The sequence below is a fragment of the Oncorhynchus gorbuscha genome, linkage group LG19 (assembly GCF_021184085.1).
Source record: "Oncorhynchus gorbuscha isolate QuinsamMale2020 ecotype Even-year linkage group LG19, OgorEven_v1.0, whole genome shotgun sequence".
Lineage (NCBI taxonomy): Eukaryota > Metazoa > Chordata > Actinopteri > Salmoniformes > Salmonidae > Oncorhynchus > Oncorhynchus gorbuscha.
Genome location: NC_060191.1, coordinates 17,742,524 through 17,756,921, shown reverse-complemented (window position 1 = coordinate 17,756,921; position 14,398 = coordinate 17,742,524). Strand labels below are relative to the sequence as shown.

General features: G+C 42.0%; 1 protein-coding gene across 2 annotated transcripts in view; it reads right to left on the bottom strand.

The window, feature by feature from the left end:
- Positions 1–328: 328 nt before the first annotated feature.
- LOC124005504 (atrial natriuretic peptide receptor 1-like) overlaps positions 329–14,398 on the bottom strand; it is a 63,218-nt gene continuing 49,148 nt past the window's right edge. For both annotated transcript variants that reach the window (XM_046314829.1, XM_046314828.1), the window contains exons 7-22: positions 12,463–12,598; positions 12,183–12,267; positions 11,894–12,014; positions 11,716–11,790; positions 11,505–11,582; positions 11,260–11,364; positions 10,893–10,964; positions 10,496–10,655; positions 9,994–10,149; positions 4,430–4,598; positions 2,504–2,650; positions 2,287–2,410; positions 2,087–2,155; positions 1,787–1,961; positions 1,593–1,691; positions 329–1,457 (exon numbers count right to left, since the gene is read on the bottom strand). In XM_046314829.1, coding sequence (XP_046170785.1) covers positions 1,300–1,457; positions 1,593–1,691; positions 1,787–1,961; positions 2,087–2,155; positions 2,287–2,410; positions 2,504–2,650; positions 4,430–4,598; positions 9,994–10,149; positions 10,496–10,655; positions 10,893–10,964; positions 11,260–11,364; positions 11,505–11,582; positions 11,716–11,790; positions 11,894–12,014; positions 12,183–12,267; positions 12,463–12,598 — 1,929 coding nt within the window. In that variant the 3' untranslated portion in view covers positions 329–1,299. The remainder of the gene's footprint in view (positions 1,458–1,592; positions 1,692–1,786; positions 1,962–2,086; positions 2,156–2,286; positions 2,411–2,503; positions 2,651–4,429; positions 4,599–9,993; positions 10,150–10,495; positions 10,656–10,892; positions 10,965–11,259; positions 11,365–11,504; positions 11,583–11,715; positions 11,791–11,893; positions 12,015–12,182; positions 12,268–12,462; positions 12,599–14,398) is intronic.

The following is a 14,398-nucleotide window of genomic DNA, read 5'->3' as shown; positions in this document are numbered from 1 at the left end:
ATGGGGGAGCGTAGCCAAAATAATAGTCTGCCCAGCATTTTGTATATGACCCTAAGCGTGATGGGATGTTAATTGCTTAATTAACTCACGAGCCACACCTGTGTGGAAGCACGTGCTTTCAATATACTTTGTATCCCCCATTTACTCAAGTGTTTCCATTATTTTGTCTGTTACGTGTAATGTTCAAAATCATGCCACTTTCAATGGGTATGATGTAAGCTCAGCTGCATATTTTTACTAACAACAATAATGCATTACACTGAATCTGATTAGACAGATTGAGAGGCAATCGTACACTTCAGTGAGAATAATGAAACTGTATACGGTGTTGAAGAAGTGGGACGCTTGACTTTATTTCACCAGAGTAAGAGGATGTATCTATCTTAAGTGCATTTCTGTGAATTGCCCTTTAGGCAATAGAAAAATAATCTATTGAGAAATAAACAACATCTGTATTGTACAAAATAATAAGACTTATATGACTGTAAACAGACAAATCATATACACTGATGAGACATTAGACACACCCACCCACCCACATATATAAAGCAAGTCATTTTAACTCCAGAGTAGGCTCAGTGATTGTGGTTGGGGTCTGAAGATACAGGTCACAAACACTACCGTGGAAATTAATCAAATGATAAATCCCAGACCCAAAGTTTGAACGTCATTTCCATGTCATTTCAACCCCCAAAATGTTTGTGATGATGTTGAATCAACGTGGGAAACTGATTGGATTTGCAAAAAAGTCATCAACGTACGGGCATTTAGTCTTTTTTTCTGAATCCAATGTTAATTTCACGTTGAATTAGTTGACAACCAAATTTAAATCAAAACTAGACGTTGAACTGACTTCTGTGCCCAGTGGGATACTATGTACTCATAAAAGACATCAATTCAAAAAACAGTTACATAATGTGACCACCAGGTAGCAATATCCACAACCTCCTGTAAAGGTTTGTTTGTGAACCATTTTTTTTTTACCGATCTAAATACCATCAGTGTTGCATCCAAAACCTTCAACATTGAAATATAACTGGAAGAACATCACACACACACACACACTCTCAGAGCATGTAGCTTTCTATATGTCCTTAGAATCTAGATGTTCAAGTGCAGGAGGGCTGAAGTGAAGAAAGTTCTCCACATCTACCTCCCCAATCCCCACCTCATTCATTCACCAGGCCTCTTCATTTGTTTACTTGCTCCAGAACATCAATCAGTGGTTCCCATTATTTGCTCACATTTTCCTCCACCATTTCCTCCTTCATGACCTTCCCCCCTCCTTGGCTTGTCCCCTTAGCTCGTTGACTCGTTGCTCTTGCTCTCTCCCAGTAGCCAGTAGGTGGTCATTTTCCCTTTCCCCTTCATCGCCACATCTCCTCTCAGCTCCAGCTGGAAGCAGTTGAACTCCTGCAGGACGTCACGTGTGGCCGCAGACACATGGATCTTCAGCGCTGTGCGGGAGAGAAGGTGAGAGGAGCAATCCTTAATTAGTTAATTAACTATTATAGAGATATGAAAACCAGCAGAACTGTGGAACTTGAGTCCCAGATTTAAAACCCACATGTTGTATGACTACTGTGGCTTACCTTCACCATTGGACTCCAGTCGTGAAGAGGTGTTGACTGTGTCTCCAAACAGACAGTACCGTGGCATCTTCAGCCCCACCACTCCTGCACACACAGGGCCTGAATATAGAGTGCAGTGAATTGGTCAATCACACAACTGAAATTGGTATATCATCACTGTGTCTGTTAGTATGTGAACATCACATGCCGCTCACCGCTGTGGATGCCAATGCGTAGTTTGAGCTGCTGGTCAGGGCGGTGGCGGATTTTGAAGGTGCGTACAGCGTAGAGCAGAGCCAGGGCCATGCGGGCGATCTCTCGGCCGTGTAGTTTCCCGTTCCTCACCGGCAGGCCAGACACCACCATGTAGGCATCGCCGATGGTCTCCACCTGGGGGCGCCACAGAAAAGGCAGGGGCAGGAATGTCAGTGTGTCCTAATGGAGGATTTCAATAGAGGCTTCATCTCCTCTTTTCCTTTCCTTCATCTGCACATTGATGAGAAATATAATGTTACCTTGTAAACATCAAAGTTGTCAATGATGGCATCAAAACAGGTGTAGAGGTCATTGAGCAGGGTCACAACCTAAAGAGGCAAACATTTTTTAGAGCAGAATGGGAATTGTTGGGTTTAACTATGGCCTCCCTTGTAAAGTCTATCTTTGTAACTTGTCACACCTGTGTGAGTCGTGTCACAATGTGATTGTACTTTCTTACCTGCATAGGTGTGCTCTCAGCTGATATGGCTGTGAAGCCCACAATGTCACTGAAGTAGATGGTGACTGAATCAAAGGCCTCGGCCTGCACCGTCTCCCCTCTCTTTAGCTGCTCCGCCACTGAACTGCAGGTACAGACAGTAACATTAGGCACTGTGTGTGTGTGTATAGTATTGACTCAGTGTGTGTGTGTGTGTGTTTGTGTAGCAGAGACTCACTGTGGTAGTATCTGGTAGAGCAGGGCCTCAGCCTTGCGTTTCTCTTCGTGGTAGGCCTGGGTTCTCTCCTCCACCAGCTCCTCCAGGTTGTTAGCATACTGCTCCATACGGGACAGCAGGTTATCCAGGATGTTAGTGCTGCACTCCCTACACACACGCACACGCACACACACACACACACACACACACACACACACACACACACACACACACACACACACACACACACACACACACACACACACACACACACACACACACACACACACACACACACACACACACACACACAGTACCAGTAAAAAGTTTGGACACACCTTCAAGGGCTTTTCTTTAATTGACTATTTTCTACATTGTAGAGAATAATAGTGAACACATCAAAACTATGAAATAACACATATGGAATCATGTAGTAACCAAAAAAGTGTTAAACAAATCAAAAATCAACATATTTTATATATTTGAGATTCTTCAAAGTAGCCACCCTTTGCCTTGATGACAGCTTTGCACACTCTTGGCATTCTCTCAACCAGCTTCATGAGGTAGTCACCTGGAATGCATTTCAGTCAACAGGTTCTCCATTGTTAAAATTTAATTTGTGGAATTTCTTTCCTTCTTAATGTGTTTGAGCCATCAGTTGTGTTGTGACAAGGTAGGGGTGGTATAGAGAAGATAGCCCTATTTGGTAAAATACCAAGTCCATATTATGGCAAGAACAGCTCAAATAAGCAGAGAGAAACAACAGTCCATCATTACTTAAGACACGAAGGTCAGTCAATCCGGAAAATTTCAAGAACTTTGAAAGTTTCTTGAAGTGCAGTCGCAAAAACCATCAAGCGCTCTGATGAAACAGGCTCTCATGAGGACCGCCACAGGAAAGGAAGACCCAGAGTTACCTCTGTTGCAGAGGATAAGTTCATTAGAGTTACCAGCCTCAGAAATTGCAGCCCAAATAAATGCTTCACACAGTTCAAGTAACAGACACATCTCAACATCAACTGTTCAGAGGAGACTGCGTGAATCAGGCCTTCATGGTCGAATTGCTGCAAAGAAACCATTACTAAAAGGCACAAATAATAATAAGAGACTTGCTTGAGCCAAGAAACACAAACAATGAACATTAGACTGGTTGAAATCTTTTCTTTGGTCTGATGAGTCCAAATTTGAGATTTTTGGTTCTAACCGCCGTGTCTTTGTGAGAAGCAGAACAGGTGAACGGATGATCTCTGCATGTGTGGCTCCCACCGTGAAGGATGGAGGAGAAGGTGTGATGATGTGGGGGTGCTTTGCTGGTGACAGTGTAAGTGATTTATTTTGAATTCAAGGCACACTTAACCAACATGGCTACCACAGCATTCTGCAGCAATACGCCATCCCATCTGGTTTGCGCTTAGTGGGACTATCATTTGTTTTTCAACAGTACAATGACTCCTCCAGGCTGTGTAAGGGCTATTTGACCAAGAATGAGAGTGATGGAGTGCTGTATCAGATGACCTGGCCTCCACAATCACCCGATCACAACACAATTGGGATGGTGTGGGATGAGTTGGACCACAAAGTAAAGGAAAAGCAGCCAACAAGTGCTCAGCATATGTGGGAACTCCTTCAAGACTGTTGGAAAAGCATTCTTCATGAAGCTGGTTGAGAGAATGCCAAAAGTGTGCAAAGCTGTCAACAAGGCAAAGGGTGGCTATTTTTAAGAATATAAAATATAAAGGATATTTTGATTTGTTTAACACTTTTTCTGGTTACTACATGATTCTACAATGTAGAAAATATATATATTTTTTTAATAACTTGAATGAGTAGGTGGGTCCAAACTTTTTACAGGTACTGGAGTCATACTCCTTTTTTGGAGTGGAGACGCACAGACATTAATGACATCATGGAACACAAACTCTCCCCACTTTCACACCCTACACCCACCTGTTCTGTTTGCGTAGCAGCAGTTTGATGTGGTTGAACTCTGGCCTCTCGGTGGGCTCCTCTGCCCAGCAGCGCTGCATGAGTTGGCCCAGCTCCTGGCTGTGGATCTGAGGGTTGACAGCAGGACGCAGGCACGGCCACTCACCCAGAGCCACCCGATCCATGATTTCTAGAGGAAGAAGGGGGAGTGTACAAAACATTACGCTCTTTACATGTCATAGACTGACCAGGTGAATCCCTTACTAACGTCACTTGTTGAATCCAATTCAATCAGTATAGTGAGACAGGTTAAAGAAGGATTTTAAAGCCTTGAAACAATTGAGACATGGATTGTGCATGTGTGCTATTCAGAGGGTGAATGGGAAAGACAAAATATTTTTGTGCTTTTGAACGGGGTATGGTAGTAGGTGCCGGGAGCCCCGGTTTGTGTCAAGGATCGCAACACTACTGGGTTTTTCACACTCAACAGTTTCCCATGTGTATCAAGAATGGTACACCACCCAAAAGACATCCAGCCAACTTGACACAACTGTGGGAAGAATTGGAGTCAACATGGGCCAGCATCCCTGTGGATTGCTTTCGACACCTTGTAGAGTCCATGCCCCGACAAATTGAGGCTGTTCTGTGGGCAAAAGTGTGTGTGTGGGGGGGGGGGGCGTGCCACTCAATATTAGGAAGGTATTCTTAATGTTTTCTACAGTCAGTGTAGACAGCATTCCTATAGATGGTGAAATACACTGCTCAAAAAAATAAAGGGAACACTTAAACAACACAATGTAACTCCAAGTCAATCACACTTCTGTGAAATCAAACTGTCCACTTAGGAAGCAACACTGATTGACAATAAATTTCACATACTATTGTGCAAATGGAATAGACAACAGGTGGAAATTATAGGCAATTAGCAAGACATCCCCAATAAAGGAGTGGTTCTGCAGGTGGGGACCACAGACCACTTCTCAGTTCCTATGCTTCCTGGCTGATGTTTTGGTCACTTTTGAATGCTGGCGGTGCTTTCACTCTAGTGGTAGCATGAGACGGAGTCTACAACCCACACAAGTGGCTCAGGTAGTGCAGCTCATCCAGGATGGCACATCAATGCGAGCTGTGGCAAGAAGGTTTGCTGTGTATGTCAGCGTAGTGTCCAGAGCATGGAGGCGCTACCAGGAGACTGGCCAGTACATCAGGAGATGTAGAGGAGGCCGTAGGACGGCAACAACCCAGCAGCAGGACCACTACCTCCGCCTTTGTGCAAGGAGGAGCAGGAGGAGCACTGCCAGAGCCCTGCAAAATGACCTTCAGCAGGCCACAAATGTGCATGTGTCTGCTCAAACGGCCAGAAACAGACTCCATGAGGGTGGTATTAGGGCCCGACGTCCACAGGTGGGGGTTGTGCTTACAGCCTAACACCGTGCAGGACGTTTGGCATTTGCCAGAGAACACCAAGATTGGCAAATTTGCCACTGGCACCCTGTGCTCTTCACAGATGAAAGCAGGTTCACACTGAGCACATGTGACAGACGTGACAGTCTGGAGACGCCGTGGAGAACGTTCTGCTGCCTGCAACATCCTCCAGCATGACCGGTTTGGCGGTGGGTCAGTCATGGTGTGGGGTGGCATTTCTTTGGGGGGCCGCACAGCCCTCCATGTGCTCACCATAGGTAGCCTGACTGCCATTAGGTACCGAGATGAGATCCTCAGACCCCTTGTGAGACCATATGCTGGTGCGGTTGGCCCTGGGTTCCTCCTAATGCAAGACAATGCTAGACCTCATGGGGCTGGAGTGTGTCAGGGGTTCCTGCAAGAGGAAGGCATTGATGCTATGGACTGGCCCGCCCGTTCCCCAGACCTGAATCCAATTGAGCACATCTGGGACATCATGTCTCACTCCATCCACCAACGCCACATTGCACCACAGACTGTCCAGGAGTTGGCGGATGCTTTAGTCCAGGTCTTGGAGGAGATCCCTCAGGAGACCATCCGCCACCTCATCAGGAGCATGCCCAGGCATTGTAGGGAGGTCATACAGGCACGTGGAGGCCACACACACTACTGAGCCTCATTTTGACTTGTTTTAAGAACATTACATCAAAGTTGGATCAGCCTGTAGTGTGGTTTTCCACTTTAATTTTGAGTGTGACTCCAAATCCAGACCTCCATGGGTTGATAAATTTGACTTCCATTGATAGTTTTTGTGTGATTTTGTTGTCAGCACATTCAACTATGTAAAGAAAAAAGTATTTAATAAGAATATTTCATTTATTCAGATCTAGGATGTGTTATTTTAGTGTTCCCTTTATTTTTTTGAGCAGTGCATAATATTTTCTATCTAGTGTCATTCCTTCTGCTTTCATCTTCTCAGAGATTCCAGTCCAATTTCCTTTCCATTGTGTTCATATCTATGCTTTCACAATCTTTCCATTATCTCTCCCTCCCAATTTATTTTATCCTCTCGTTCACACTTTCATAATTTCTCATCCTCTTCCCCTATTTCTGCCCTCACACACACACACACACACACACACACACACACACACACACACACACACACACACACACACACACACACACACACACACACACACACACACACACACACACACACACACACACACACACACACACACACACACACACACACACACACACACACACACACACACACACACACACACACACACACACACAGCCTAGATGGCATGTTCTGATTCTAATTCAGTTCATTGTTTTTCTGTCACACAACAGCTGCTGTCTCCCAGTACAAAGTGTTACACTCTGATGAGCAAACACAAACACTTGCTTCTCTCTCAGTACACCACTCTTGCAATCAACCACAATCATGTTCAATCTTCTTCAATTTTGCACAATTTCATGCAATTAAGGTTTAGGTAAAAACAAATTCACTGAGCAGTGGTGGTTGGCAGACATGAGTGCAGCAATGTTTTCTCCTCAACACGTTGTGATGGAGACTTGACTTGGAGCACAACGACGGCTGTTATTGCTGATCCGTATAGCAAGAAATCCAATCTTCTCTTTCTTTTTCAATTTTCTAAAGAAGGAAGATAATTTGGGAACTACAATCTGTCCTAACTACAATTTAATCGAAAATCCTGACTGACAATAAAAAACATTCTAAAGAGTCACACACCCCTGCTCAAATGAAAAGGGAATATCTTGTTTGCAGCTATGTACTTACAATCTGATGTTTTATTAAAATTGTATTGCTTTATTCTAAGCCAGAGACACAGAAAACAGTACAGTAGAAGGTAAACAATTATAATATGTTTGTGTGTTATATAAAGCATGTGACTATGTGTTTGTCCTTAGTACAAAGCAGAGAGGTACAGTAGCTCTCGTCCTCCATATCATTAGAGTAGGCTCTTCAGGGTAAGTGGGGTGCAAGAGGGGCTGAGTGAGAAAAAAAGAAAACAAGGGGGAAAAATATCGGTCACTTTTAGGGGCGTGTTCGACAAATTCATGAACTTTCCCTAGTTTAAGTTGCCAAATGGTTGCAATTGCAAAACTGTTCCATGTCTCCATTTTAACGTTGTGGCATATTAGTCAGTAGCTCTGAAATTACCATTTGGTTGTGTCAATATTTGGGGGTCTACATTTCATTTGTTGAATTTGATGTCATGTTTTTTTGTGAGTAGAGTCAAAGAGGAACCTTGAAATATAAAGAATACAGTTCACATGGAGTAAAATGTAACGACATACTGTAGCTTTGTTGAGTCACTGGAGCTGTTGTGTTTTTGATAGGTTTGTGTTTTCTACAGAGATTTTCCTAAGTAAACAGACTTGCAGGTGCAATGTGCAGAATAACAGCTTTTGTTTTGAGTTGCTCTAATTGCCTTATCGCTCCTCTGCGATAATGCAGTCAGCAAAGACCACAGAAACTTGACGGGAAGGAGGCTTGTTAGGTTTGTTTGTTATGCTTTTGATGGAAGAATCATACAAACACTGTTTATCTTGGACACAATCTGGGGTATAATTTACTCAGCCACAATGCTATTATCTCTTTCTTTTATAATACATATGTGTTTATGTGCAAATAAGTGTGCTTATGACCAAAAGTGTATGAGAGCACAAATGTCGCACGTCACTACTTTACAGGATACCTTTTTATCATTATACTTTTTTTTATCAAAATGCGTTTTTGGCAGAAATGCCCTCTGGAACAATGAACTTTCATGTGCCTTAATAACAAACTTGTATGCCATCTGTAAATATGAATAAATTACGAGCCTAGTTGGTTTAACCACGGGAAAAAACAGGAACCTTCTAGCTAATAGTAATGGATGGTCTGGACATGCTGAGAGATGAGTTCGGATTGGTCTGCCATGTAGCCTGCTTCTGTCTATAACATGAGCTGCTCAGTATGTGTAGGTAATCCTTTCTACCACAGCTTTTTTGAAAAATATCGTGAAGAACTGCAGAGGTGTTGCTACTGCTCTCCACTTTCTGGGGGACGTTCATGCCATGCTGACTCTCTGTGACTCTGAAAATTAATCAGACGAAGAGGAGATCCCTGATATAGATAAAAACATTTTAATTGAACCAGACATTGTAGAGTTTTCTGAAACAGAGATCAACAATGTTGTTGTCATGGAAGAAGTTGAATGCCCGGTGGTAGCAGAGTATGATTGCTAAGGAGATGGAGAAAATTCTAGCGTTTGATTGTAAATATGCAGAGGGAGTCGAAAAGAGAACACAGAAGTCTGTTGTATAAAACACCTGTCTCTGGATTACATCTTCAAACTAAGGGCCACCATGGCATTGGTGACAGAGGGAGAAGCGTTCATCCATGTATACGGGTAAGAAAGTCTAGCTAGATTCATTTTCAGATATTATACGTTTCTAATTTAGTCAGAAAGTAATTTTCATTTTACGTTAGAGCGTACTGTTAGCTAGCTAGCTAACATTAGCTGGCTGGCTCACTAGCTAACGTTACCTGTATGATCTGTGTTGTAATATTATTTGTATCTCAAAAATCTATCTGCATTGCTAGTTATAACCTAATGTTAGCTAGCTAGCTAATATTGAACCTAGTTAGTTAGCTTTAGCTACCTGGAGATTCATGCATGGTGCCTAGTTATGACAATCAGTTTGTATTGCTAGTAGTATGGGTTGGGATTATTGCTGTGTTCTTACTTAGTTAGTTGCTGTTTAGCACATGGACTCACATGTGAATCCTTAAAGAGATGGGTGGGGCTGAGGTTTAAGAGGTTGTGAACAATGCTGAATGGGTTTAGACAAAGAAGAGCTCTCTAATAGGTGTACCAAAACATTCAAGAGCCCTTTTCTCAAAAGTGGGGTTACAAGTTTATAAACTTTCAAAGCAGAATTACTTTCCCATTGTTCCTCAACTGTAATGTATTATATACAATTTAATAATTTAATAAAAGTCTCAACTTTTTAATAAACAATTTAATAATTTAATAAAAGTCTCTACTTTTATCCAATGTAAAAAATGCAATTTCAAATTTTGCTACATAGGATCAAATCGTTCCCAAATGTCTGTCATGAAGAAAGATAGAGTGCGTGTGTGTGTATGTGTGTGTTACCTTTGGGGCTGAGCGGCTCTCCCTCCAGATAGAAGGCTCCGTGGCGTAGCGCCACCTCCTGGAGAATGATGCCAAAGCTGTAGACGTCCCCCTTCTGGGTGCCACATAGAGGGGGACTCTCCAACCTCAGCAGCTCTGGGGCCATCCACAGTTTCCCTATAAACATAGATGGACAAATTTTGACACTGATAATAATATAATATAATAATAATAATAATATAATAAATATATATATAATATAATAATAATAATAATATAATATAATAATATAATAATATAATAATATAATAATATAATAATATAATAATATAATAATATAATAATATAATAATAATAATAATAATAATAATAATAATAATAATATATAAACGTATAATTAATTTGCCTACAGACACTGATCTAAGGTCAGTTTAGTATTTCACCCTCTTAAGGATTTGATTAGGGTAAGCTAATCCTAAATCTGTGTCTAAAGGGAAATGTCCTGCAGAGCCAGGTGACTCACGGGCATAGTAAGCATGGGCGTCGTCTGTGTTGCTCTCGGTGCGGAAGCTGGACAGGCCGTAGTCGGTGATCTTCAGCACAAAGCGGTTATCCACCACGCAGTTGGACGACTTCAGGTTGCCGTGGGAGACGATGACACTGTTGTGGAGGAAAGCCATGCCCTGGATAGGAGAAGGGGAGGGAGGTAGGGATAAGGGTTAAAATATAGAAAGAGAAGAGAGAGATAGTCAAAAGGAGAGCTTAGAGATAAACGAGTTATTCATATTGAGCTTTAGTCTAAAAATGTTTGGCAAAGCATATGGACGTTCACTTGTTGAATGATGCAAATGTGTTTTCTCAAGTCAATTGAAGTTGACACATGGAAAGATAAGTAGGAGAGTGTGTAGAGCAGTGGTTACCTTTACAATGTCATTAATTAACGAGTATCTGAACATCCAGTCCAGTGTGATGCTCTCATTTTCCATGATGTCCTGAAGGATGAAGCACGCGCGCGCGCGTGCACACACACACACACACACACACACACACACACACACACACACACACACACACACACACACACACACACACACACACACACACACACACACACACACACACACACACACACACACACACACACACACACACACACACACACACACACACACACACACACACACACACACACACACACACAGCATTTAGACAAGACAAATGTTTCCTAAAGACTTGAATTGGGTAAGTGGACCATCTTATAGTGGAGTTGTGTTGAGGGGTGGCTACCTGTAAGCTACCCCGAGGACAGTACTCTGTGATGATGCAGATGTTGGGGGGGTCGATACAGGCTCCGATGAAGCGGGTCAGGTGCTCATTCTGAATATCACGCATCTGGGGAGGGAAGGAAAGGGAAGGAAAGGGAGGGAAGGAAAGGAGGACACCATGTGACATTTAGGGACAGCGCTATTCTCTGATGCACATATGCATTCTGGAGTATACACACGTCACACTACAACCTCATGAAGACTCACATGTTTCAGTTCAAACAGCACATTTCTGGTGAGCTCAATGCGTTTTCTGTTGATGTATTTGATAGCCACAATGTTCGCCTGAAAGACAGAGAAAACATTATGCATTCAATCCATTTGAAATTAAAAGGTTACTATTTCACACACACACACACACATGCAAACACACATGCATACACACATACACACACACACACACGCACACCCTACTTACCTTGTAGTAGCCTGTCTTGGCAAACACCTGAAAGTTTCCATCTCCTGTTAATAGGGAGCCGTAGTTGGAGCCTCTCTGTAAATAAAGCGAAAGGTGGGATGGGGTCAGTTTTGTGCAAGACTGTGTGTATTGCGAAATGTGTGTGTTGTTGCAAGCGTGTGTATGAGTGTGGACTCACCAGTGACAGAGTGAGCTTGCTGCCTGCGCTTCGCAGCACTTTCTCCATGTTGCTCATCTGAATATCCTCCCAGGAGACTCTCCACAGCTGAGCCACCAGTTCATTTTCAAGCTTGAGCTTCCTGTGTGTATGTGTGTGTGTGTGTGTGTGTGTGTGTGAAAGACAGAGAGATGATAGATTGCTCTTTTAGATATGTGAACAATGCTATAAACGTAATGACATAAAACTCTTTCCGTAGATTCTAGGCCTTCTGCATACTTGCTGATTGAACTGGCCTGTCTACACTCACCTGTATATGAAGACAGTAATGGTGAGGATGATGATAATGATGAAGAACACCACAATTGTTACCATCTGGTGGATTGTGATGGTTCCTGGAAAAAGAGACAGGAGAAATGGTACTGTTTTCCTTCAATACAGCCACTGCATGACAGTGTAATGTCAGTCATCGTAAGCTGTTTTGACTGATGATATGACTAGTATAAATTCTGCTACGTCATGCAAACATAGACATTTTATGGGGGGCAGTGTATACAAAAGTGAGTGAGAGACAGACGGAGTCCACTGACGTGCGAGGCAGGCTGGGTTGTCGTTCTTAAAGCCACAGACGGGCACATCTAAAGGAGCAGTGCCCCCTGGCCACTGGATGTCCATCCCAGGCAAGGCCCTCAACTTCTTCTGAGAGCCATTGTACACGGACACAATCTGGCAAGGAACACAGTATAACTTTCTAATGTTAAATATTAAATAATGACAAATAACATACCACACATTGATTGATTTGTTTTATTAGATCATTTCAAGCAGTAGGCTGTTCCAGTCGAAGACAACATTACATAATTAAACATTTTAGAGGATAATAACAGAATAAAGCCAGAAGGCTTATTTCCGTTGTGGTCCTCTTAGACAGTGATATGGCAGGCTGGCAAGATTGACACATTATTCGCAATGCATTAGCATAGGGTGATAATGGGAGACGACTTTCAATGAGCCACTAATCAGCCCAGAGACTTGACACTCACCCCCTCACACTAGGTGAAAAACATCCACTCTCTCTCCCTGTTCACACACACACATATACATAAACACACACGCATGTACGTTCTCGCCCATCCACACATGTACATGTACACACTCTTGATCTCGCTGGATCAGTTGGTCATTAACCTCAGTGGCTTGCCACCAATTAATATTTGTCATTCTGTCATTACATAAGACAAACACATTGGCACTGGGTGGATGAAATTACATATTAAATTATCATATGTATGCTGAAATACGGTTTGTTACAGTTTTTCTCAATTGCTAAAACACCATTTCTGAAACCTTGCTCCATTTCCTGAAAACATTAAACACAAAACCTCATCTTAAAGCACTATTTACATAACCTCTGACTCCTCTTGCAAAATGAAACATTCGCCTCAAAACAGTTTTACCTGTGTTCAAAATCAAACACCGCTCTCAAATCATAAACAAAGTGATCAAAATGATATGCCCTCTCAAGCAGTCAGTAAACAATACACCGAAAAATAGAAAACACATTGTTCAAAACATACAATTCTCAGGGAGTAGTACATTTTTAATCTAAAAAAAAATCATATTTTTCCATCATTGTCTTTTGATGAACGAAAACATGTTCTATCATAGTAGCTCAAAATTGATCAGAAATTACTACTCTGCTTTGCTCTTTTCAATTTTGTTTTCTGTTCTTCCTTCTCCTTGTACCCCTATTTTTACAGTACTGTACCCTGCATCTCACAAACATGTCCTTTGTCTCTGTGATACTGTAATTCTTGTTCTTTGTTGATATGAACCTGCAACCAGTCAAAATCTATTGAGCAGTCAGTACTGTTAATAAATGGAAAGCACAATATTCAGGGCCATACAATTTGTCCATTGTACAGTATACAGCCTACAATGCACTGTACTACAGTATCAATTCTCAGACTTTCTCCTTCCCACCTTCAACAACCTTTTTGTTCTCTGAACTGGCTTATATTGGTTGTGTCGCATCATTTGAAACAGGTTAAATCAATTTTGAGTGGTTGTGTTCAATCAATGACATATGTTCTCTATTTGTATTTGATTGTTGCCACTTGTGTTTACCAGTATGGATGACATGTGCATTAGAGTACAGAATGTGTTTTGAGAATGAGAATGTGTTTAGAGTTTTGCTGAAAAGTCTAAGTGAGATCTGCAAATTGTGTTTTACAATGTGAAATGAGAACTTTGTTCAGCCAATGGGTTTTAGTCTTTTTACAATTGAGAAAAACTGTAATACTGTATGCTATAGCTATATATAGTTGTTGCCACATTTACCCAAACCCTGAGCAGATGGTATATTGTAGTGTTAATGGAGACATGGAGGTCTTTCTATGAACTGTAGAGCTCTTTTCTTCAACATGTTAATGCCTCTGGAGAACATCTAGTTGTATTCTCCAATCTCCAAAACACACAGAGACTGTGTACACAGGCAGGCAGCTTTATGAGCACTGGCAGAATGAA